Source organism: Gobius niger (genome assembly GCF_951799975.1).
Source record: "Gobius niger genome assembly, chromosome: 14".
Lineage (NCBI taxonomy): Eukaryota > Metazoa > Chordata > Actinopteri > Gobiiformes > Gobiidae > Gobius > Gobius niger.
Window position 1 is genome coordinate 31,785,625 of NC_136865.1, and position 25,870 is coordinate 31,811,494.

Below are 25,870 nucleotides of genomic sequence, written 5' to 3' on the forward strand. Positions count from 1 at the left end.
TGTGTCTATAGTCTGCATTAGGTTTATGTTTGTAGTATTCTGTTGTATTTTGTAGTACTAGTACCTTCTCCAGGAGGTAGTTGTTGATGTGTCGCCCTCTATAGTCTACATTAGGTTTATTTCTGTAGTATTCTTTGTATTTTGTGTACTTGTACCTTCTCCAGGAGGTAGTTGTAGATGTGTCGCCCTGCAGTATTTTGTAGTATTTTGTGTACTTGTACCTTCTCCAGGAGGTAGTTGCTGATGTGTAGCCCTCTATAGTCTACATTGGGTTTATGTTTGTAGTATTCTGTTGTGTTTTGTAGTACTTGTACCTTCTCCAGGAGGTAGTTGTAGATGTGTCTGTGTCTATAGTCTACATTAGGTTTAGGTTTGTAGTACATTGAAGTGTTTTGTAGTACTAGTACCTTCTCCAGGAGGTAGTTGTAGATGTGTCGCCCTGTAGTATTTTGTAGTATTTTGTAGTACTTGTACCTTCTCCAGGAGGTAGTTGTTGATGTATCTGTGTCTATAGTCTACATTAGGTTTAGGTTTGTAGTATATTGAAGTGTTTTGTAGTACTAGTACCTTCTCCAGGAGTAGATGTGTTGCCCTCTATAGTCTACATGAGGTTTATGTTTGTAGTATTCTGTAGTATTTTGTGTACTTGTACCTTCTCCAGGAGGTAGTTGCTCATATGTCTGTGTCCATAGTCTACATTAGGTTTAGGTTTATAGTATATTGAAGTATTTTGTGTACTAGTACCTTCTCCAGGAGGTAGTTGTTGATGTATCTGTGTCTATAGTCTGCATTAGGTTTATGTTTGTAGTATTCTGTAGTATTTTGTAGTATTTTGTGTACTTGTACCTTCTGCAGGATGTAGTTGCTGATGTGTCGCCCTCTATAGTCTACATTAGGTTTATTTCTGTAGTATTCTGTTGTATTTTGTGTACTTGTACCTTCTCCAGGAGGTAGTTGTTGATGTGTCGCCCTCTATAGTCTACATTAGGTTTAGGTTTGTAGTATATTAAAGTGTTTTGTAGTACTTGTACCTTCTCCAGGAGGTAGTTGTTGATGTGTCCTCCCGTGGGGTCTCCGTTGAAGTTGAAGTTGACGTCCATGTACTTCCCGAAGCGGCTGGAGTTGTCGTTGCGGTTTGTTTTGGCGTTTCCGAAAGCCTCGAGGACGCAGGTGGACTTCAGCAGCACGTTCTTCACACTGAGGAGATACAGAGGTCAGGAACACCACAGGTCAGTGAGGTCCCACAGGGGTTATGTCCAGGCTGTACCTCTCCACCTCCTCTCTCAGCGCCGGGTTGGTGATGGCGGCGATGTACTGCATGATGTATTTACTGGCCTCGGTTTTCCCGGCTCCGCTCTCTCCTGAAACAGCAGCAGACAGACATGTACATCTGAGGGAACGTTCTCAAATCTAAAAGCTTCTGGACGAGACGAAAACAAGGATGAAAATGTGAAAAAAGTGAGGAAAAAAGTGACGAAAAAGTGACAAAAAATGGACAAAAATTTGACAAAAATTTGACAAAAAATTGACAAAAAATTGACAAAAAATGGACGAAAATTTGACAAAAAAAGTGAGAAAATGTTGACGAAAAACGGAGAAAAAATGGACGAAAAAGTAAAAAAAAATGACAAAAATAGACAAAAAATTGACAAAAAATAGACAAAAAAGTGAGAAAAAATAGACAAAAAATTTACAAAAAAAATGACAAACGGACAAAAAATTTACCAAAAAATGGACAAAAAATTGAGAAAAAATTGAGAAAAAATGGACGAAAATAAGACAAAAATGGACAAAAAATGGACAAAAAATTGACAAAAATGGAGAAAAAATGGACAAAAAATTAACACAAAAAATGACAAAAATGGACAAAAAAATTACAAAAATGGACAACAAAAAATCAAAAAAATTGACGAAAAAGTGCCAAAAAACTCAAATTTGACAAAAAATCGATGACTGCCCAACAAAAAAATGATGAGAAAAAATCCGCTGATGTGAAGAAAAAGCTCAATTTAGTTTTGTAGGTCTTAGCTTTCAACTGAGGTGTTACACTGGCCTACAGGATTCGGGTAAAGCTGAACTGGAGAAAATGCTCTCGGTTCAGGCGGGAGTTAAGAGGTTAATGTTCGATGCAGGTGTCCTTGTTCTCTCAGTTCTTACCTGAGATGACGATGCAGGTGTCCTTGGCCTCTCAGTTCTTACCTGAGATGACGATGCAGGTGTCCTTGGCCTCTCAGTTCTTACCTGAGATGACGATGCAGGTGTCCTTGTTCTCTCGGTTCTTACCTGAGATGACGATGCAGGTGTCCTTGTTCTCTGGGTTCTTACCTGAGATGACGATGCAGGTGTCCTTGTTCTCTCGGTTCTTACCTGAGATGACGATGCAGGTGTCCTTGTTCTCTCGGTTCTTACCTGAGATGACGATGCAGGTGTCCTTGTTCTCTCGGCTCTTACCTGAGATGACGATGCAGGTGTCCTTGTTCTCTCGGTTCTTACCTGACGATGCAGGTGTCCTTGTTCTCTCGGTTCTTACCTGAGATGACGATGCAGGTGTCCTTGTTCTCTCGGTTCTTACCTGAGATGACGATGCAGGTGTCCTTGTTCTCTCGGTTCTTACCTGACGATGCAGGTGTCCTTGTTCTCTCGGTTCTTACCTGAGATGACGATGCAGGTGTCCTTGTTCTCTGGGTTCTTACCTGAGATGACGATGCAGGTGTCCTTGTTCTCTCGGTTCTTACCTGAGATGACGATGCAGGTGTCCTTGTTCTCTCGGTTCTTACCTGAGATGACGATGCAGGTGTCCTTGTTCTCTCGGTTCTTACCTGAGATGACGATGCAGGTGTCCTTGTTCTCTCGGTTCTTACCTGAGATGACGATGCAGGTGTCCTTGTTCTCTCGGTTCTTACCTGAGATGACGATGCAGGTGTCCTTGTTCTCTCGGTTCTTACCTGAGATGACGATGCAGGCGTCCTTGTTCTCTCGGTTCTTACCTGAGATGACGATGCAGGTGTCCTTGGCCTCTCGGTTCTTACCTAACGATGCAGGCGTCCTTGTTCTCTGGGTTCTTACCTGAGATGACGATGCAGGTGTCCTTGTTCTCTCGGTTCTTACCTGAGATGACGATGCAGGTGTCCTTGTTCTCTCGGTTCTTACCTGAGATGACGATGCAGGCGTCCTTGTTCTCTCGGTTCTTACCTGAGATGACGATGCAGGCGTCCTTGTTCTCTCGGTTCTTACCTGAGATGACGATGCAGGTGTCCTTGTTCTCTCGGTTCTTACCTGAGATGACGATGCAGGTGTCCTTGTTCTCTCGGTTCTTACCTGAGATGACGATGCAGGCGTCCTTGTTCTCTCGGTTCTTACCTGAGATGACGATGCAGGCGTCCTTGTTCTCTCGGTTCTTACCTGAGATGACGATGCAGGCGTCCTTGTTCTCTCGGTTCTTACCTGAGATGACGATGCAGGCGTCCTTGTTCTCTCGGTTCTTACCTGAGATGACGATGCAGGCGTCCTTGTTCTCTCGGTTCTTACCTGAGATGACGATGCAGGTGTCCTTGTTCTCTCGGTTCTTACCTGAGATGACGATGCAGTTGTCCTTGTTCTCTGGGTTCTTACCTGAGATGACGATGCAGGTGTCCTTGTTCTCTCGGTTCTTACCTGAGATGACGATGCAGGTGTCCTTGTCCTCTCGGTTCTTACCTGAGATGACGATGCAGGTGTCCTTGTTCTCTCGGTTCTTACCTGAGATGACGATGCAGGTGTCCTTGTTCTCTCGGTTCTTACCTGAGATGACGATGCAGGCGTCCTTGTTCTCTCGGTTCTTACCTGACGATGACGATGCAGGTGTCCTTGTTCTCTGGGTTCGTACCTGAGATGACGATGCAGGTGTCCTTGTTCTCTCAGTTCTTACCTGAGATGACGATGCAGGTGTCCTTGGTCTCTCGGTTCTTACCTGAGATGACGATGCAGGCGTCCTTGGCCTCTCGGTTCTTACCTGAGATGACGATGCAGGTGTCCTTGTTCTCTCGGTTCTTACCTGAGATGACGATGCAGGCGTCCTTGTTTTCTCGGTTCTTACCTGAGATGACGATGCAGGTGTCCTTGGTCTCTCGGTTCTTACCTGAGATGACGATGCAGGCGTCCTTGTTCTCTCGGTTCTTACCTGAGATGACGATGCACGTGTCCTTGTTCTCTCGGTTCTTACCTGAGATGACGATGCAGGTGTCCTTGTTCTCTCGGTTCTTACCTGAGATGACGATGCAGGCGTCCTTGTTCTCTCGGTTCTTACCTGAGATGACGATGCAGGTGTCCTTGTTCTCTCGGTTCTTACCTGAGATGACGATGCAGGTGTCCTTGGCCTCTCGGTTTAAACAGTTCTTACCTGAGATGACGATGCAGGTGTCCTTGTTCTCTCGGTTCTTACCTGAGATGATGATGCAGGTGTCCTTGTTCTCTCGGTTCTTACCTGAGATGATGATGCAGGTGTCCTTGTTCTCTCGGTTCTTACCTGAGATGATGATGCAGGTGTCCTTGTTCTCTCGGTTCTTACCTGAGATGACGATGCAGGTGTCCTTGGCCTCTCGGTTCTTACCTGAGATGACGATTCAGGTGTCCTTGATCTCTCGGTTCTTACCTGAGATGACGATGCAGGTGTCCTTGTTCTCTCGGTTCTTACCTGAGATGACGATGCAGGCGTCCTTGTTCTCTCAGTTCTTGCCTGAGATGACAATGCAGGTGTCCTTGTTCTCTCGGTTCTTACCTGAGATGACGATGCAGGCGTCCTTGTTCTCTCGGTTCTTACCTGAGATGACGATGCAGGTGTCCTTGTTCTCTCGGTTCGTACCTGAGATGACGATGTAGGTGTCCTTGTTCTCTCGGTTCTTACCTGAGATGACGATGCAGGTGTCCTTGTTCTCTGGGTTCGTACCTGAGATGACGATGCAGGTGTCCTTGTTCTCTCAGTTCTTACCTGAGATGACGATGCAGGTGTCCTTGTTCTCTCAGTTCTTACCTGAGATGACGATGCAGGTGTCCTTGTTCTCTCGGTTCTTACCTGAGATGTCGATGCAGGTGTCCTTCATCTCTCGGTTCTTACCTGAGATGTCGATGCAGGTGTCCTTGTTCTCTCGGTTCTTACCTGAGATGACGATGCAGGTGTCCTTGTTCTCTCGGTTCTTACCTGAGATGACGATGCAGGCGTCCTTGTTCTCTCGGTTCTTACCTGAGATGACGATGCAGGTGTCCTTGTTCTCTCGGTTCTTACCTGAGATGACGATGCAGGTGTCCTTGTTCTCTCGGTTCTTACCTGAGATGACGATGCAGGTGTCCTTGTTCTCTCGGTTCTTACCTGAGATGACGATGCAGGTGTCCTTGTTCTCTCGGTTCTTACCTGAGATGACGATGCAGGTGTCCTTGGCGCGCCTCTTCATGGCCTTGTAGGCGGCGTCGCTCACGGAGAACAGGTGGGGCGGGTTCTCGTAGAGCTCGCGGCCGCGGTACGCCTCGATGGAGTCTTTGCCGTAGATGTCCATCTGCTGGTACGGGTTCACGGACACCACCACCTCCCCGATGAAGGTGTAGATTCGGCCCTTCTCGAACCTGAAGCACCGAGGAGCACGTGTTACTGCAGCAGTGAAGCACCAGGGAAACTGAACTACGTGATTCATCTCCCCAACAACATCCTCTTCAAAGCAGCGGAAAAAGAGACGTAAGTGACTCAACGAATCCAGATCAGAGCAATCGATTTCATGAGTTTCCTCTACCTCTAAAAACATGTACAACAGACCAGAGGAGGGTACAAGTACAAGTAACTGAAGAAACTGTATTTATTAGTCTACGATATTTACATCATTCAGTATTTTTTACTTCTACTTGAGTATCTTAGAGAAGCTTAAAAGACACTACGACCCAAACTGGAGTGGACTCAATGAGCCAAGAAGAAGCTTCTTCATGTGAATAATGTTTTTTTTGTGTATTTTCCTATCATATTAATATTGGGATTCTTTTTTTTTTACTCAAACACTTACTCAAGTAACATTTTCTCCAAGTGCTCTTTTTCTTGTACTTGAATCAGTGTTAATGTTGACAACATATTTTATTTTAGTTTTTGGTCTTTTGACTAAAATGTAATGTAATTTTTAGTCAAAAAAATCTTTTCAATTTTAGTCTAGTTTTAGTCGACTAAAATTGCATGTCAATTCTAAATTTAAGACTAATTTAGTTGACTTTGCATTTATAATATTCATGATAATCATATTTAATCCAGGTCCTCGACTTCATGGAGCCGCTTCCACATGAACAAAGCTCAAACCTGTTCCTTTGGCAGTGAATGTAAATGATCTGAGGCTCATTCAAATAGAAGTTTGGCTGATTTTAGTCTCTCCTTTTCATTTTTATTAACTCTTTTTTTAGTCGACTAAAATATCTGGACATTTTAGTCATAGTTTTAGTCTCATGAGAAACTTTTAATTTATTTTTAGTCCAATTTTAGTCGTCAAAAATAACTTTGACTAAAATTAAGACTAAATATTTTAGTCGACGAAATTAACACTGACTTGAATAAAATGGAATAACAAAATAATGTTTCTCTTGCGTGATAAATATAGTGGCTGCTTCACCACATCTGCAAAAGACCTGGATGACTGAGAGTCTGTTTGAAAACCGGGAACAGCTGTTGCTAATGAGCTAGCTTTGTTTTGCTAAACCAGGGGTAGGCAACAACAGGCCCGGGGGCCATATCCGGCCCTCCAGCACAGAACCTCTGGCCCTCAATATGATTTTGAGAAACATTATGACACAAATCAGAGAGTATTTTTAACACTGTTAGCGTGAAATGTGAGAAAAAGGTATAAATGCTGTCAATGCACCCGATGAGGTCATGTATGATGTACAACACTGGCATTTGAAAGAAGTGCACTCTCGTTTTAAGGAAGAAATGACATAAATCTACATGAATGAACAGATTGAATCTAAGGTTTGAGTAGATTTGGTCTTAGATGAGATAAAACCTCTAGTAGTCGTTATTCTCTTAATTCAGATAACTTTGTGTCATTTCAAGTGAAAAACAATTATTTGTCTGATTTCAACGTTTATTCTTGTTCCATTGGCGCGAACATTTGTATCTTGGATTAGTTCAAATTAGACTCGAATTCAACATAGAAGAACTTTAATTCAAGCAATTGTCCGTCATTTCTCTCCTTTAAGATGGTCATGTTTCCAGTGTTGTGCTTTAGAGGTTACTATTTCGATCACATTTTGATAAATTGCCCTCATGACGTCGATCATCACCGCATGTCAGGATGTGGTTAAATATGAGAATGTGTGTGTATTAATGCTTCTAGGCTTGTGGTGTTTCCTGAATGCTCTAGACTGCATTTCTCTTCATTTAACCTCGTAACTCCCGCCTGAACCGAGAGGATCTTTTTCCTCACGTCAGCAGATTTTTTCCATCATTTTTTTGTTGGATATTCAACTCATTTTTGTAACTTTTTTGTCATTTTTTGAGTCATTTCTTTGTCAAATTTTTATCACATTTTTTTTTTTTTTTGTTACATTTTTGTCAATTTTTTGGTCATGTTTTTGTCATTTTTTGTCACATTTTTATCACATTTTTGGTCAAATTTTTATCACATTTTAGTTATTTTTTTGTCACATTTTTGTCACATTTTTGTCACATTTTTGTCAAATTTTTGTCATTTTTTTAATCATTTTTTTGTCAATTTTTTGTCATTTTTCGTCTATTTTTTTGTCATTTTTTCGTCTATTTTTTCTCACATTTTTGTCACATTTTTGTCATTTTTTGGTCAATTTTTTTGTCATTTTTTGTCACATTTTTTGTCACATTTTTTGTCACATTTTTGTCATTTTTTTATCATTTTTTTGTCAATTTTTTGTCATTTTTTTTAATCATTTTTTTGTCAATTTTTTGTCATTTTTTTGTCATTTTTTTGTCATTTTTTCGTCATTTTTTTCTCACATTTTTGTCACATTTTTGTCAATTTTTGGTCATTTTTTGGTCAATTTTTTGTCATTTGTTGTCACATTTTTGTCCATTTTTTATCGCATTTTTGTCATTTTTTGGTCATGTTTTTGTAATTTTTTCGTACATTTTTTGTCAATTTCTTGTGACATTTTTGTGACAATTTTGCCACTTTTTCATCAGTTTTTCGTCACTTTTTTGTCAATGTTTTCTCACTTTTTTGTCACATTTCCATCCTTGTTTTCGTCTCAGTTTTGTTGCTATTTTCACAGCTTTTTTCCAGAAGCTTTTGGATTGGGGTAAAGCCAAATTAGAGAAAATGTGCTCGGTTCAGGCGGGAGTTAAGGGGTTAAACAGTGCATCGTCGGGCACAAACATCTCGCCGTTTCAGCTCCAAACCCTCAGTGTCTGGACCATCAAACATCATGTCAATCATCTGATCCATTCACAAACCCTCTCTGTCTCTCTGTCTCTGACCAAACTCCTAAAGGTGCCGCGCAGAGAACAGGAAGTGACACGCGCCGCCTCCACCCGACAGGAAGTGAGAGTGCGGTCGCAGGTCGCCATGGAGACGCTCGAGTGAAGGCGGTTGATCAACGTGGAGAGATCAGTCATCGGCCTCGAGGACTGAGTCACCGTCACTTTTATAAAACGCCCCAGTTTCCCTCTAAAAAGCAGCTCGTTCCTTATAATGTAAAAGATATTAAAATGATTTCTGATAAAGTGGACGATTCCCGTCGCTGGTTTGGACTTTAGGGAAGTTCAGAGCCGTTTATAGAAACATGCGCCTCATCTTTTATTATCTGCATGTGGAGCGAGTGAAGGAATCGCCCAAAGACTTCAGTGTCAGCGATTCTGAATCTGTGGTTCCCGTTTGTTCTGATTAACCTCTTAACTCCCGCCTGAACGGAGAGCAACTTTTTCCTCACGTTATCAGATGTTTTTCCATCATTTTTTTGTTGGGTATTCAACTCATTTTTGTAACTTTTTTGTCAATTTTTTGTCATTGTTTCTCACATATTTGTCTTCTTTTTTTCTTTCTTTTTTTTTTATTTTTGTAATTTTTTGGTCACATTTTTGTCATTTTTTAATCATTTTTTGTCTTTTTTTTGTCGCATTTTTGTCGTTTTTTTTAATCATTTTTTTGTCATTTTTTCACATTTGTGTCATTTTTTTAAATCATTTTTGTCATTTTTTTAATAATTTTTTTGGTCGTTTTTTAGAAATTTTTTGTCATTTTTTTAATCATTTTTTTGTCATTTTTTTTTGCAATTATTTGTCATTTTTTAGCAATTATTTGTCAGTTTTTGTCACATTTTTGTCATTTTTTTGTAACATTTTTATCACATTTTTGTATTTTTTTTTAGCAATTATTTGTCATTTTTTTATCATTTTTTTGTCATTTTTTTCACATTTGTGTCATTTTTTTAATAATTTTTTTGGTCGTTTTTTTAGCAATTTTTTGTCATTTTTTTAGCAATTTTTTGTCATTTTTTTGTCACATTTTTGTATTTTTTTGTCCATTTTTTGTCAATTTCTTGTGACATTTTTTGGACATTTTTGCCACTTTTTCATCCATTTTTCGTCACATTTTTGTCAATGTTTTCTCACTTTTTTGTCACATTTCCATCATTGTTTTCGTCTCAGTTTTGTTGCTATTTTCACACTTTTTTCCAGAAGCTTTTGGATTGGGGTAAAGCCAAACTGGAGAAAATGTGCTCGGTTCAGGTGAGAGTTAAGGGGTTAAACAAGGACGGTTTCCGCTGTGGAAAGTTTGTCCTTCAGTGTCTCTGGGTCAAACTGTCAGGAGCTGTGGTCAGGAGCCGTGGTCAGGAGCCGTGGTCAGGAGCCGTGGTCAGGGTGGAGGATTTACCATTACAAAGGGCATTGACACATAAACAGCGGCGTACATTTATAGATCCCCTAATGAGGAAGTGAAACGGCTGTGGAGAAAAAGAGAACTTCTCCAATGTGAGATCAACAATTGCTGATCTTATCTTATCTTCGTGTTAAGTTCATTTAAAGGTCCACTATGCAACTTTTTATGTGAAAAAAAAGTTGATTTCAACATTTGTTTGACCTTTCAGTGACCCAGCGGGTGTGTGGGTGGTTAACCTCTTAACTCCCACCTGAACATGTTCTCTCCTGTTCTCCAAATTCTCCAAATCTAAAAGCTTCTTCAAAATGGCGACAAAACACAAGAAAATGAGGATGTAAATGGACATAAATGACAAAAATCCAGCAAAAAAGTGACAAAAATCCAGCAAAAAATGACAAAAATCCAGCAAAAAAATGACAAAAATCCAGCAAAAAAGTGACAAAAATCCAGCAAAAAAGTGACAAAAATCCAGCAAAAAAGTGACAAAAATCCAGCAAAAAAGTGACAAAAATCCAGCAAAAAAATGACAAAAATCCAGCAAAAAATGACAAAAATCCAGCAAAAAAGTGACAAAAATCCAGCAAAAAAGTGACAAAAATCCAGCAAAAAAGTGACAAAAATTCAGCAAAAAAGTGACAAAAATCCAGCTAAAAAATGACAAAAATCCAGCAAAAAAGTGACAAAAATCCAGCAAAAAAGTGACAAAAATTCAGCAAAAAAGTGACAAAAATCCAGCAAAAAAATGAGAAAAAATCAACAAAAAAGTGACAAAAATCCAGCAAAAAATGTGACAAAGATGCATCAAAAAAGTAACAAAAGTGCCAAAAAAAGTGAAAAGTGACAAAAACACATAAGGGAAATAAATAGTGACGACAATGGCAAAGAGGAGAGAATGCCCTTGGTTTTGGCGGGTGGTAAGAGGTTAACATAGAGCCTTTACTCACCGTCCCGATGACCTGTGACCCTCCAGGATCACTTGTTTTTTTACGTTTTCACTGCTGATTGAACCCTATCCATGGTTACATAAGGATCCCATTCAGAAAACCTACCAGAAACCTTTAAAAAAAAACCTGGACTAAAAATGATCCCGAATCATCCGGACCACCAGGATGGAAAGTAAAGATGCTAATCACCCACACAGCCGCTGGGTCACTGAAAGGTCAAATACTCACTGATGTATACACAGGAGAGGTCAATCCAGCAAAGATACTGCGCAGAACCCTCAAGCTCCCAGGCCGACGGCAGAGGACCCGAGCAGGAGGAGAAAGAGGACGTTTATTTTGTATATAAAGCTACACCTTTATCTCTCTCTAGAACAGAAACTAAAAGCAGGAGGAGCTGGACAGACAAACCTTGTTCAACAGTCTGAGTGCTCATATTTTTACTTTATTTATTTAACCCCTTAACCCCCACCTGAACCGAGCACATTGTCTCCAGTTTGGCTTTACCCCAATCCAAAACTGAGACGAAAACAATGATGGAAATGTGACAAAAAAGTGCTGAAAAATTGATGAAAAAGTGGCAAAAATGTCACAAAAATGTCACAAGAAATTGCCAAAAAAATGACCAAAAAATGACCAAAAAAAATGACAAAAAAATGACAAAAATATTCAAAAAAATGTATGAAAAAATGAAGAAAAAAAATGTGAGAAAAATGACAAAAATGTGATAAATATTTGACAAAAAAATTACAAAAAATTGACAAAAAATTGACAAAAAATGTGACAAAAAAATGACAAAAAAATTACGATAATGTGACAAAAAATGACCAAAATGTAGCAAAAAAATGACAAAAAAAATTCTAAAAAAAATACGAAAAAAATAAAAAAAAAGTGAAAAAAAAGACAAAAGTGTGATTAATATTTGACAAAAAAATCACAAAAAAATCACAAAAACATTCAAAAAAATGACAAAAAATGTGACAAAAAAATTACCAAAAAATTACAATAATGTGACAAAAAAATTACCAAAATGTGGCAAAAAAATTACAAAAAATTCTACAAAATTTATGAAAAAATGAAAAAAAAAAATGACAAAAATGTGATAGATATTTGACCAAGAAATGACAAAAAAAATCACAAAAAAATGCAAAATTTTTTAAAAAAATTACAAAAAATGTGACAAAAATATCATAAAAAATTGACGAAAAAAATGACAAAAAAGTTACAAAAATGAGTTGAACACCCGACAAAAAAATGATCTGATCTGATGACGTGAGGAAAAAGATCCTCTCGGTTCAGGCGGGAGTTGGCTTTTCCTGCTTTTGATTTGAATCTCTTTTCAGACAGAGGGGGTTTGTGTCGAACAGTTTTCGTGATCGGAGAGTCGGGGGTTCGAATCCCTCCGTTAAAGGTGCACATTGTCGTTGTGGTTCTTTGCTGTAAAGCGCTTTGAGCCTGATGTGGGCGGAGCATCAGACTATGAACATAAAGTTTGATTGCCTCAGGAGACGTAAAACCCCGGCCGAGAGTGTTGTAAAAACTAAAACCAAGACTCCGTGAGACGAGTGTTTCCAAACAGAGAAGTGACAGAAGCTTCCTGTGAAGTGTGGACACGAGCGAAGCAAAGCGCCCACACACGGGGAGCCGGCCGGGCTGAAGGAAAACGCTCTTACACACAGCTGTTTGCTCACGCTCGCTGGAAGGATTCGCCCCGGAATGAACTCCCTGATGATGAAACTGTCGGCTCTTTGTTCTCGGGGAGACGCCCGTGAGAACCTGCGCCGCTGCCGGCAGGTATCACAGCGCAAACAAAAGAGAAATAAAATAATGTTATGTAAGGCAAACACGGGGAAGGACTCAGGCAAGTTCACTCAGGCTGAAGGCAAAGGTTCAGTCCTGCAGCGACGAGAGGCTTTAATTAATGAGTCAATCACCAGATCCTGAATAATGTGCTGAGTCTGTAAAGAGTGGAGTCTGGTGGAGCGAGATGTTGTTTTTCACATTTTTGTTGAATTTTTGTCACATTTTTGTTGAAATTTGTCACATTTTGTTGATTTTTTGTTGAATTTTTGTCACATTTTTGTTGAGTTTTTGTCACATTTTTGTCACATTTTTGTTGAATTTTTGCCACATTTTTGTCACATTTTTGTCACATTTTTGTTGAATTTTTGTCACATTTTTGTCACTTTTTTGTTGAGTTTTTGTTGAATTTTTGTCACATTTTTGACATTTTTTTATTGATTTTTGTCACATTTTTGTTTAATTTTTGTCACATTTTTGTTGAATTTTTGTCATTTTTTTGTTAAATTTTTGTCACTTTTTTGTTGAATTTTTGTCACATTTTCTTTGAATTTTTGTCACTTTTTTGTCACATTTTTGTCACATTTTTGTTGAATTTTTGTCACATTTTTGTCACATTTTTGTCACTTTTTTGTTGATTTTTGTTGAATTTTTGTCACATTTTTGTTGAATTTTTGTCACATTTTTGTTGAATTTTTGTCATTTTTTTGTTTAATTTTTGTCACATTTTGTTGAGTTTTTGTCACATTTTTGTTGAATTTTTTTTTAATTTTTGTTTAATTTTTGTCCATTTTTTGTTAAATTTTTGTCACATTTTTGTTGAATTTTTGTCACATTTTTGTCACATTTTTGTTGAATTTTTTGTCACATTTATGTCACATTTTTGTTACATTTTTGTCACATATTTGTTGAATTTTTGTAACTTTTTTGTTGCGTTCACATCCTTGTTTTCTTCTCATTTTTTGTGGCTGTTTTGGTGCTTTTTTCCCCAAGAAGCTTTTTGATTCGGGTAAAGCCAAACTGGAGTAAATGGGATCCGTTCAGGTGGGAGTTAAGAGGTTAAAGAGTGGAATCAAACGGCCCTAGTCTCTTAGTCTCTTTGTCTGCACATGCGCCCTGTGGATATTTCTCTTCCAGGTTGTTCTTTTCGTCAGACAGAAGGTTTGTTTACCTGCTTTAGTTTCCATCACTTCCTGTGCTCTTCCTCTGAAGCGCCCCCTGCTGGTGAAAGTGACATGTGTGATGAACCGGGACGACGGGGCCTTATCCCACACCCGGGACCGTCCTGGAGAAGGAGTCAGACAGTAGGGGGCGCAAGCTCTGCCCACAGACTGGAAAATACATGCAAGTAAACTACGACACGTCACTTTCACCACCAGGGGGCGCTTCTGGGAAGAGCACAGGAAGTGATCGAAAAACTGAAGCAGGTAAACAAACCTTCCGTCCGACTAAAACAAAAATAAGAGTTTAAAGCAGGGGTAGGCAACGTCAGGCCCGGGGGCCAAATCCGGCCCTCCAGCACAGAACCTCTGGCCCGCAAGATGATTTTGAGAAACATTATTATGCAAATAAGCCATCTGTTAAAGTACTCTAAAAATGTGAGGATCCGAATGCCCACACTATTCCCTTAGTGACTATATAGTCACTATATAGTGGTCACATGTTTTAGAGGTGTCCGAATGTCCAGAGAGAAAAAAGTAGTGCACTCGAAATTTCCCACAATGCATCTGGAAAAGTAGTGAGCATCGATGGTCACTAAACGGGTCAATATAGACCACAATGCACTGCGAGAGTCGCAGAAGAGCCTGACAGAGACAGGTCTGTGAACTAAACAACACGACTGAAGTAAATCAGCTGTTTCAGTCGTGTGTTTGTGTTTCTCATGAATAAACGACCTAAATATAAACGGTGACGGTGAAAAGATGCTAACGTTAGCTGCTAACCTTTAGCTTGAGCTGTTAAATGACCGACAGCTTCCTCTGGAATAATCCAAGTCATTCATGTAAAATCCATGTGAAGTAAAAGTGTATCTGACTCGTATTTATCCATAAATATTCCACTGTCTCTGAGTTTGGTTTTTATTACAGAAATACTTTGCTCCAGGAGTTTATTGAACTTTTAGCAGTTGTAGTGACTCATCTGCTGGTGTTCGGACACCGGGCTCGGACAGACTTTCGGCGTCTCTGAGCTCACACTGGGGTGATTTTTTTTTTTTCCTTTTTTCGTGATGAGAGTAACGCCTGTAAAAGTGCCAAAACAGTCGTTCTGTTTCATAAAATTAACGTTTGTAACAGTAAATAAATTCAATTCAATAAAAAAAACATATCTGCAGCCGCAGCGCAGAGAAAGTAGTGTCTTGTGTCCGAATCACCAACAGAATCAATGACTCTATAGTGACTATATAGTGACTATAAAGTGACTGTATAGTGCGGGCCTGTGTAGTGAATGAGGCGTTAGGGACTAGTGTGGACATTCGGATACAGCCATAGTGTCTTCTTTTGGTGTATTTTTTAACCCCTTACCTCCCACCTGAACCGAGCACGTTTGGCTTTACCCCAATCCAAAAGCTTCTGGAAAAAAGCTGCAACAAAACTGAGACGAAAACAATGATGGAAATGTGACAAAAAAGTGAGAAAACATTGACAAAAAAGTGACACAAAATTGTCGAAAAAATGACAATAAAATTGGACAAAAATGTGATTTAAAAAAATGACGAAAGAATGACAAAAATGTCACAAAAAATGGACAACCCCCCCCCCAAAATTTGACAAAAATTTGATAAAAAATGGACAAAAATGTGACAAAAAATTACAAAAAAATGACAAAAAAGTAACAAAAATGATCAGTGATCTGCCCCCCCCTCACTCTGCACCTCGGTCACTCAGGTCAAAGTCTCTCCACTGTCTGTCCCCAGGGGCGATCGAGCCCCCCAGCCCTGGAACGACCCCCCCACACCTCCGTAACACAGTTTAAGATCTGGCCTTTGACCCCCCTGAGAGTCTTACTACTGTGTTTGTTTTTCTTGTTTTTAACCTCTTAACTCCCACCTGAACATGTTTTCTCCAAATTCTCCAAATCTAAAAGCTTCTTCAAAACAAAGGCAAAAAACGAGAAGAAAATGAGGATTTAAAACGCAACAAAAAAAGCTAAAAAGTGACCAAAAAAAGCAACAAAAAAGTGACAAAAACCCAGCAAAAAAAGACAAAAAATTTACAAAAATCCAACAGAAAAATTTAAAAAAATCCAGCAAAAAAGACAAAAAAAGTGACAAAAATCCAGAAAAAAATGACCAAAAAAATTACAAAAAACCAGCAGAAAAAAGACAAAAATCCAGCAAAAAAGACAAAAAAGTGACAAAAATCCAGCAGAAAAAAGACAAAAATCCAGAAAAAAATGACCAAAAAAATTACAAAAATCCAGCAGAAAAAAGACAAAAATCCAGAAAAAAAAGACAAAAAAAGTGACAAAAATTCAGAAAAAAGTGACAAAAATTCAGCAAAAAAAGACAAAAAAAATTGCAAAAATCCTGCAGAAAAATGACAAAAATCCAGAAAAAAGTGACAAAAATACCGCAAAAAAAAGACAAAACACAAGCAAAAAACAAAACAAAAATCCAGCAAAAAGACAACATTTTTTACAAAAATCCAGCAGAAAAAAGACAAAAATCCAGAAAAAAAGACTTTTTTTTTTACAAAAATCCAGCAGAAAAAAGTGATAAAAATCCAGAAAAAAGTGACAAAAATGCAGCAAAAAACAAAACAAAAATCCAGCAGAAAAAAGACAAAAATCCAGAAAAAAGCGACCAAAGAGCAGCAAAAAACTACTAAAAAAGTGACAAAAGGGAAATAAAAAGTGACGACAATGGCAAAGAGGAGAGAATGATTTGGTTTGGGCGGGGGGTAAGAGGTTAAACTTTCTCTGGATGTGTATCAGTGTAAAGTGAGATTCTTTTGAAAACTTTGCTCTGTAAAGCACTTTGGTGGGACTGAAATGCGCTTTATAAACAAAACGACTTGACTTGACTTGACCATATATGGATTACAGCGTCATCAAGAAGGAAGGAAAGAAAAAATGAATGAAAGACGGAAGGAAGATCGATAGAAACGAGGAAATTCAGTTGTGATAAATAATCACCTCAGTTTGAGATTGTCCATGAACTGCTCCATCGTCACTTCGTCCAGTAAGATAAAGTCGGACTTCCCGAACTCCAGGCTCTCCAGCTCCGCCATCGTGTACTGCGAATACTACTGTGACTACTGCGAATACTACTACGACTACTGCGAATACTGCTACGACGACTGCAAATACTGCTACTTCTGTGACTGCAGTGCGAGCGCCGACAGAAGAGGAAGGAGCGGTTGGCAGCGGCAGAAGTATTCACGGCTCCAGGGGCCGCGCGGAGCCGTCTGAGCCCAGGGAGGGGCCTGTGTTTGGGGCAGAGGCTCCAGAGCAGCACAGGCTGGAGCACGTCACCCACGGAAGAAACACTGCCACGCCTCCTTCAGAGGAGGAGAGGGGGAGGAGGAGAGAGAGAGGAGAGAGAGAGGAGAGGAGGAGAGAGGAGGAGGAGAGGAGGAGGAGGAGAGGAGGAGGAGAGAGGAGGAGAGAGAGGAGGAGGAGAGACAGAGGAGGAGAGAGAGGAGGAGAGAGAGAGAGAGAGGAGAGAGAGAGAGGAGGAGAGAGAGAGGAGGAGGAGAGAGGAGGAGAGAGAGGTGAGAGAGGAGAGAGAGAGGAGGAGAGAGAGAGGAGGAGGAGAGAGGAGGAGAGACAGAGGAGGAGAGAGAGAGGAGGAGAGAGAGAGGAGGAGAGAGAGAGGAGAGAGAGAGGAGGAGAGAGAGAGGAGGAGAGAGAGCAGGAGAGAGAGGAGAGAGAGAGGAGAGACAGAGGAGGAGAGAGAGAGGAGGAGAGAGAGGAGAGACAGAGGAGAGACAGAGGAGAGACAGAGGAGGAGAGAGAGAGGAGAGAGAGAGGAGGAGAGAGAGAGGAGAGAGAGAGGAGGAGAGAGAGAGGAGAGAGAGAGAGGAGAGAGAGAGGAGGAGAGAGAGAGGAGGAGACACAGGAGGAGAGAGAGAGGAGGAGAGACAGAGGAGGAGGAGAGAGAGAGGAGGAGAGGAAGAGGAGGAGAGGAAGAGGAGGAGGAGAGACAGAGGAGAGACAGAGGAGGAGAGAGAGAGGAGAGAGAGAGGAGGAGAGAGAGAGGAGGAGAGAGAGAGGAGGAGACACAGGAGGAGAGAGAGGAGGAGGAGAGAGAGAGGAGGAGAGGAAGAGGAGGAGAGGAAGAGGAGGAGGAGAGACAGAGGAGGAGAGAGAGAGGAGGAGAGGAAGAGGAGGAGAGGCAGAGGAGGAGGAGAGACAGAGGAGGAGAGAGAGAGGAGGAGAGGAAGAGGAGGAGAGGAAGAGGAGGAGGAGAGAGAGAGGAGGAGAGGTAGAGGAGGAGAGGCAGAGGAGGAGAGGAAGAGGAGGAGGAGAGACAGAGGAGGAGAGAGAGAGGAGGAGAGGAAGAGGAGGAGGAGAGAGAGGAGGAGAGAGAGAGGAGGAGAGGAAGAGGAGGAGAGGAAGAGGAGGAGGAGAGAGAGAGGAGGAGAGGTAGAGGAGGAGAGGCAGAGGAGGAGAGGAAGAGGAGGAGGAGAGACAGAGGAGGAGGAGAGAGAGAGGAGGAGAGGAAGAGGAGGAGAGGCAGAGGAGGAGAGGCGGAGGAGGAGGAGAGAGAGAGGAGGAGAGGAAGAGGAGGAGAGGCAGAGGAGGAGGAGAGAGAGAGGAGGAGAGGCAGAGGAGGAGAGGCGGAGGAGGAGGAGAGAGAGAGGAGGAGAGGAAGAGGAGGAGAGGCAGAGGAGGAGGAGAGAGAGAGGAGGAGAGGTAGAGGAGGAGAGGCAGAGGAGGAGACAGAGGAGGAGAGGCGGAGGAGGAGGAGAGAGAGAGGAGGAGAGGCAGAGGAGAGAGAGAGAGGAGGAGAGAGAGAGGAGGAGAGAGAGAGGAGGAGAGACAGAGGAGGAGAGAGAGAGGAGGAGGAGAGGCAGAGGAGGAGAGAGAGACGAGGAGAGAGCAGGAGAGAGAGAGGAGGAGAGAGAGAGGAGGAGAGAGAGGAGGAGAGAGAGAGGAGGAGGAGAGAGAGGAGGAGAGAGAGGAGGAGAGAGAGAGGAGAGAGAGAGGAGGAGGAGAGAGAGGAGAGAGAGAGGAGGAGAGAGAGAGGAGGAGAGAGAGAGGAGGAGACACAGGAGGAGAGAGAGAGGAGGAGAGGAAGAGGAGGAGGAGAGACAGAGGAGGAGAGAGAGAGGAGGAGAGGAAGAGGAGGAGAGGCAGAGGAGGAGGAGAGACAGAGGAGGAGAGAGAGAGGAGGAGAGGAAGAGGAGGAGAGGCAGAGGAGGAGAGGCAGAGGAGGAGGAGAGAGAGAGGAGGAGAGGTAGAGGAGGAGAGGCAGAGGAGGAGACAGAGGAGGAGAGGCGGAGGAGGAGGAGAGAGAGAGGAGGAGAGAGAGGAGGAGAGGCAGAGGAGAGAGAGAGAGGAGGAGAGAGAGAGGAGGAGAGACAGAGGAGGAGAGACAGAGGAAGAGAGACAGAGGAAGAGAGACAGAGGAGGAGAGACAGAGGAGGAGAGAGAGGTCTATTGAACGTCATTATAAACTTTATAAACTGACTGAACTTAATGGCAGCTAAATGATGTTGAATTGGACTTCTCTGCGTCTGTAATCGCGAGCAGCAGCACTTCCTGTCTGCGCCGCTCTCACTTCCTGTTGCAGAGGCTCCTCTTCTGTCGCAACGTCTCGGTTTCGACCACGTCAGGGCTAAAAATAACACTTTCGGTCATGAAGAAGAAGAAGAAGAAAGACGGGGCAGGGACTTTAGTGACGGACCAGCTCTCCAGTCGAGAAGCTTTTAGATTTGGGTAAAGCCGAACTGGAGGAAGTGCGCTCTGTGAAGGCGGGTAATTCAATGGGGGCTGATCCTTAAAAAGCAAAACCGTGTTGAGGTGAAGCTAAACTGTCGACTGTCGAGGAAAGAAAGGCCTCAGTAGTTTCTTCTCACGAGAACGTCCAAATAAAACATCAAATATCGAAAACAACAACCATCATAATTCTCTGTTCACATTTGGTTTGAATGAGCTGCATAAATGCATTAATATTGTAGTTTTTGAATGTGAAAATGGTTCCTGCCTAAGTGTGCTGTATGTACCTGAAAAGTGGCTCGATGTCGCCCCCGTGTGGACAAGTCCAGGCAGCACAACAGCAAGAGGTCGTCACAGTTTAACCTCTTATCCTCACGTCATCAGATATTTTCCATCATTTTTTTGTTGGGTATTCAACTCATTTTTGTAACTTTTTTGTCATTTTTTATCATTTTTTCGTCCATTTTTTTTATCAAATTTTTCTCATTTTTTTGTCACATTTTTTTTTTTTTTTGTCAAATTTTAGCAAATTTTTGTCATTTTTTTGTTACATTTTTTGTAATTTTTTCGTTCAATTTTTAATCAATTTAATGTGATTTTTTGTCACATTTTTGTGATTTTTTTGTGATTTTTTGTCACATTTATTGTAATTTTTTCGTCCAATTTTTTATCAAATTTTTGTCATTTTTTTGGTATTTTTTGTTGCATTTTTTGTCATATTTTTGTACTTTTCTTGTCAAATTTTATCACTTTTTTGTCATTTTTTGGTCATATTTTGGTCATTTTTTGTCATTTTTTTGTGATTTTTTCGTCAATTTTTTAGCAAATTTTTGTCATTTTTTTGTTATTTTTTCGTCCAATTTTTTATCAAATTGTTGTCATTTTTTGTCACATTTTTTGTTGCATTTTTTGTCACATTTTTCTAATTTTTTCGTAAATTTTTTAGCAATTTTTTGTCATTTTTTTGCTACATTTTTGTCATTTTTTGTCAATTTCTTGTGACATTTTTGTGACATTTTTGCCACTTTTTCATCATTTTTTCATCACGTTTTTGTCACATTTCCATCATTGTTTTCGTCTCAGTTTTGTTGCTATTTTCACACCTTTTTTCCAGAAGCCTTTGGATTGGGGTAAAGCCAAACTGGAGAAAATGTGCTCGGTCCAGGTGGGAGTTAAGGGGTTAACCTCTGACTTCAGGAACTGTCCCAGTTTTTTTGTCATTTTTTGTCATTTTGTTTAATTTTTTTTTTATTTTTTTTGTCATTTTTTTGGTAATTTTTTCATCATTTTTTGTCACAGTTTTTTTCATTTGTTTGTCATTTTTTAATCACTTTTTGTCATTTTTTGTCCTTTTTTGTCAAATTTTTGTCATTTTTTGTAATTTTTTTTGTAATTTTTTCCATCCATCCATCCATCCATTTTCTTCCGCTTCATCCGGGGCCGGGTCGCGGGGGCAGCGTCTCAGCAGAGATGCCCAAACTTCCCGATCCACACACACCTCCTCCAGCTGTTCTGACCCCGAGGCCACACCTCCTCCAGCTGTTCTGACCCTGAGGCGACACCAGGCCAGCTCGGAGACATAGTCCCACCACCGTGTCCTGGGTCTTCCACGAGGCCTTGTCCCACTAGGACAGGCCTGGGACACCTCCCGCGGGAGGCGACCAGGAGGCATCCGAAACAGATGCCCGAGCCAACTCAGCTGCGACTCTACTCCGAGCTCCTCCCGGGTAACTGAGCTCCTCACCTGATCTCGGAGGGTGCGCCCAGCCACCCTGCGAAGGAAACTCATTTCGGCCGCTTGTATTCGCGATCTTGTCCTTTCGGTCATGACCCAAATCTCATGACCATAGGTGAGGGCGGTAAATCGAGAGCTTTGCCCCGACTCAGCTCCCTCTTCACCACGACAGACCGATACAGCGACCGCATCACTGCTGACAATTTTTTGTCATTTTTTAATTCACATTTTTGTCACATTTTTGTCATTTTTTGTAAAAAAAAATTGTAATTTTGTCATCATTTTTAAATCAATTTTTTGTCATTTTTTGTCAAATTTTTGTCACATTTTTGTCTTTTTTTGTCACATTTTTGTCCATTTTTTGTCAATTTCTTGTCAATTTCTTCTGACATTTTTGCAACTTTTTCATCATAATTTTTGTCCAATATTTGTCACATTTTTGTCTTTTTTTGTCATTTTTTTGTCACATTTTTATCACATTTTTGTCTTTTTTTGGTCACATTTTTGTCGTTTTTTTGTCACATTTTTGTCAATTCCTTGTGACATTTTTGCAACTTTTTCATCAATTTTTCGTCACTTTTATCCAAAAGCTTTGGGACTGGGGTAAAGCCAAACTGGAGAAAATGTGCTCGGTTCAGGTGGGAGTTTAGGGGTTAAATGTTCTTTTTTTTTAAGGATGTCATTTCTGTTCCAGGATATGACTCAAAACCAATGGAGAAAAAACTGTAAATCGGGACAAACCAAATAATACCAACTGTTTTCTTCATTGGACACACAGATACAGCGTGAATATACTTTTTGCTAAGTCATAAACACACAGATAAATCCACACGGAGCTGCAGTAAAGCAAAAAAGCAATTATTAGAAATCAAAACTAAGAATTGAACTCAAAACTAGCAGTAGTGATAAGTAACCTCAGCTAGGGCTGTGCAATTAATCGAAATTCGATTACGATTTCATAATCGCAAAAATTCGATTATAATATATATATATATATATATATATATATATATATATATATTTTATTTTTTTTATTCTAATTTTTCATTTTTGGATTTTTTGTCACTTTTTTGCTGGATTTTTTTTTCTGCTGGATTTTTGTCATTTTTTTAATGGATTTTTGTCACTTTTTTGATGGATTTTTGTCACTTTTTTGATGGATTTTTGTCACTTTTTTGATGGATTTTTGTCACTTTTTTGATGGATATTTGTCATTTTTTTGATGGATTTTTGTCATTTTTTTGATGGATTGTCATTTATTTGATGGATTTTTTTCATTTTTTTAATGGATTTTTCTCACTTTTTTGATGGATATTTGTCATTTTTTTGATGGATTTTTTTCATTTTTTTAATGGATTTTTGTCATTTTTTTGATGGATTTTTATCATTTTTTTAATGGATTTTTGTCATTTTTTTGATGGATTTTTGTCATTTTTTTGATGGATTTTTGTCACTTTTTTGATGGATTTTTTTTAAAGGCAACAAATAATCATTTGAATAATCGTGATTTCAATTATGACAAAAATAATCGTGATTATTATTTTTTCAATAATCGAGCAGCCCTAACCTCAGCACCATTATTAAATAAACCTAATGAATCCAGCTCAGGCGTTGGGAACTGTGGGACATGGACTGAATGATGGACAGTGATATGTTTGATTCTGATTGAACTTCTCGTACAATGGAAGCCGAGTTCACTCAAGGAAATGTAAGAGAGAAAAGTACTGAAAGTAATTACTCACCAAAAAGTCCCTCTGTCTTTACACAATGCCTTGTACTCGTATCGGTATCGGCGAGTTCTCAAATCAAAGTACTCGTATCGGTTTGAGAAAAAGTGATATCGGTGCGTCCCTATGATAAACTGTAGCTTTTCACTTTTTACAGCAGGGGGCGCTATTCCTCTATGTTCCCCCCAGAGTGAGGCTGATGTTCAGAAACACAAGGCAAGGGTTTTGTATTTCACACAAGCTCTTAAAGCCCCGCCTGAACCGGCTTTACCCCAATCCAAAAGCTTCTGGAAACAAGCTGTGAAAATAGCAACAAAACTGAGACGAAAACAATGATGGAAATGTGACAAAAAAGTGAGAAAACATTGACAAAAAAGTGACGAAAAATGGATGAAAAAGTGGCAAAAATGTCACAAGAAATGGACATAAATTCGACAAAAAAATGACAAAAAAATGACAAAAATGTGAAAAAAAAATTACAAAAATGTGACAAAAATGGGATAAAAAATGACAAAAAATTGATAAAAACTAGACAAAAAATTGATAAAAAATTGACGACAAATTGACAAAAATATGACCAAATGATACAACAATGTTACAAAAAAATACAAAAATGTGCTCAAAATTTTACACAAAAAATACTAAAATTTGACAAAAAATGACAAAAAAATGACAAAAAAATGACAAAAAAATGACAAAAAAATGACAAAAAAATGACAAAAAAAAATGACAAAAAATGACAAAAAAATTTACAAAAATGTGACAAAAAAATTTAAAAAATGTGACAAAAAAATGACAAAAAATGGCGAAAAATTTGACGACAAATTGACAAAAATATGACAAAATGTTACTAAAAATTTTACAAAAAAAATACTAAAATTTGACAAAAAATGACAAAAAATGACAAAAAAATGACAAAAAAAAGACAAAAAAATAAATAAATATTTAAAAAATGTGACAAAAACTTTTTTTTAAATGTGACAAAAAAATAAAAAAATATGACAAAATGTGACAAAAAAATGACAAAAAATGGACAAAAAAATGACAAAAATGTGATAAAATTGTGACAAAAAATGACAAAAAATGGCTAAAAATTGGACGACAAATTGACAAAAATATGACAAAATGTTACTAAATTTTTTACAAAAAAATACTAAAAAATGACAAAAATGTGACAAAAAAAATGACAAAATTGTGATAAAAAATTGCCAAAAAAAATGGACAATAATTGGACAAAAAATTACAAAAAATTGATAAAAAATTGACAAAATGTTACAAAAATGTCACAAAAAAATAACAAAAAGTTGACAAAAATGTGATAAAAAATTCTCAAAAAAATGACAAAAATGAGTTGAATACCCAAAAAAAATGATGAAAAAAAAAATCTGATGACGTGAGGAAAAAAGATCCATTTTAGCTTTTAGATTTGGGTAAAACCGAACTGGAGAAAATGTGCTTGGTTCAGGCGGGGCTTTAACCTCTTAACTCCCGCCTGAACCGAGCACATTTCCTCCAGTTTGGTTTTACCCAAATCTAAAAGCTAAAATGGACGGGGGTGCAAGGCCGCAGGGGATGAGGTCAAGGTCAAGGTCAAGTTTATTCATAAAGCATCGCTGCCCAAAGTGCTGTACACAAACATACATATATATATATATATATAAAATACACTATTCAAATTTAAAATATACAAAATAGAGATGCAGAAGTACACACAAAAATACAAAACACAAATGCCAGCAACAAAAAAAAATGTCCTGCTCAGTTTTTGTTAAAAGCCTTCACAAACAAGTGGGTCTTCAACAAGGACTTCAAAACTTCAAAATCATAATCTCATAAAACTTGAATATTTTGAAAATGGACTGTAAGCCACAATCGTCAACATTATAACAAATAAAGGATTAATTTGTCACTTTGCACGTATTGAGTCTATAACATATATTAGTGAAACATTTTGAGTTGAATTACAGGAACTTTTTCATGATATCCTAATATATGACCTGTATAATGAGGCCCCTCCATGAAGAACTCTGACTGTTGGATTTGCAAAAGAATAATAATAATAATGCACTGGTTTTAGACGGTGCAGAGCGTCGCGCCTCAGCAGCTCCACAGTTTCTCCTGAGGCTCAGGGCGGTTCCTGAACGCAGCTCCCAAGAGACTCCTCCCACTTTGCATGAGCAGCTGCATGGTCCAGCGGGACTCTTTATATTCCTCAGAGGTGACTCTTTATATTCCTCAGAGGTGACTCTTTATATTCCTCAGAGGTGACTCTTTATATTCCTCAGAGGTGACTCTTTGTATTCCTCAGAGGTGACTCTTTATATTCCTCAGAGGTGACTCTTTATATTCCTCAGAGGTGACTCTTTATATTCCTCAGAGGTGACTCTTTATATTCCTCAGAGGTGACTCTTTGCTCTGAAGCTCCTTCATGAAGCTCCTCATCTCCAACATGACTTTGGTGTGTGTCCTCGTGTGGACTGTCCTCTGCTGCGTCTTCATCACAGAGTCCAGAGGACAGACAGTGACAGTGACTCAGGCCCAGACTGTGAGCGCCGCCCTGGGGGCCACCGTGAACATACAGTGTTCTGTCAGTCAGAGTGTGCATTATGACAGTACTTATGGTCACTGGTTCTTCTGGTACCAACAGAGAGATGGAGAAGCTCCTAAAGCTCTTATTTATCGAGCATCAAATCGAGTGTCAGATGTTCCCAGTCGTTTTTCAGGCAGTGGATCTGGGTCCAGCTTCACTCTGACCATCAGTGGAGTTCAGCCTGAAGATTCTACTGTTTATTACTGTAAGAGTCTCCACATCATCAACAGTCAGGATGTGTTCACACAGTGAAAAAGCCTCGTACAAAAACCTCCTCAGACTGAAGTGAAACTGAGCGGCAGCTGCTCGCACTTCACTGAGTCTGAAGCCGACGCTGCTGA

At 39.6% G+C, this 25,870-nt stretch overlaps 1 protein-coding gene across 1 annotated transcript in view; it reads right to left on the reverse strand.

Moving 5' to 3' along the window:
* The window catches only part of LOC306973752 (unconventional myosin-Ig-like), a gene marked incomplete at its 3' end in the record, with an annotated part of 481,166 nt that overhangs the window by 47,173 nt on the left and 408,123 nt on the right, over positions 1-25,870 (reverse strand). Inside the window, exons 2-5 of the mRNA XM_079570756.1 lie at positions 16,730-16,881; positions 5,387-5,595; positions 1,268-1,361; positions 1,032-1,197 (exon numbers count right to left, since the gene is read on the reverse strand). Of these exons, the coding sequence (XP_079426882.1) occupies positions 1,032-1,197; positions 1,268-1,361; positions 5,387-5,595; positions 16,730-16,824 (564 nt within the window). The 5' untranslated portion in view covers positions 16,825-16,881. The remainder of the gene's footprint in view (positions 1-1,031; positions 1,198-1,267; positions 1,362-5,386; positions 5,596-16,729; positions 16,882-25,870) is intronic.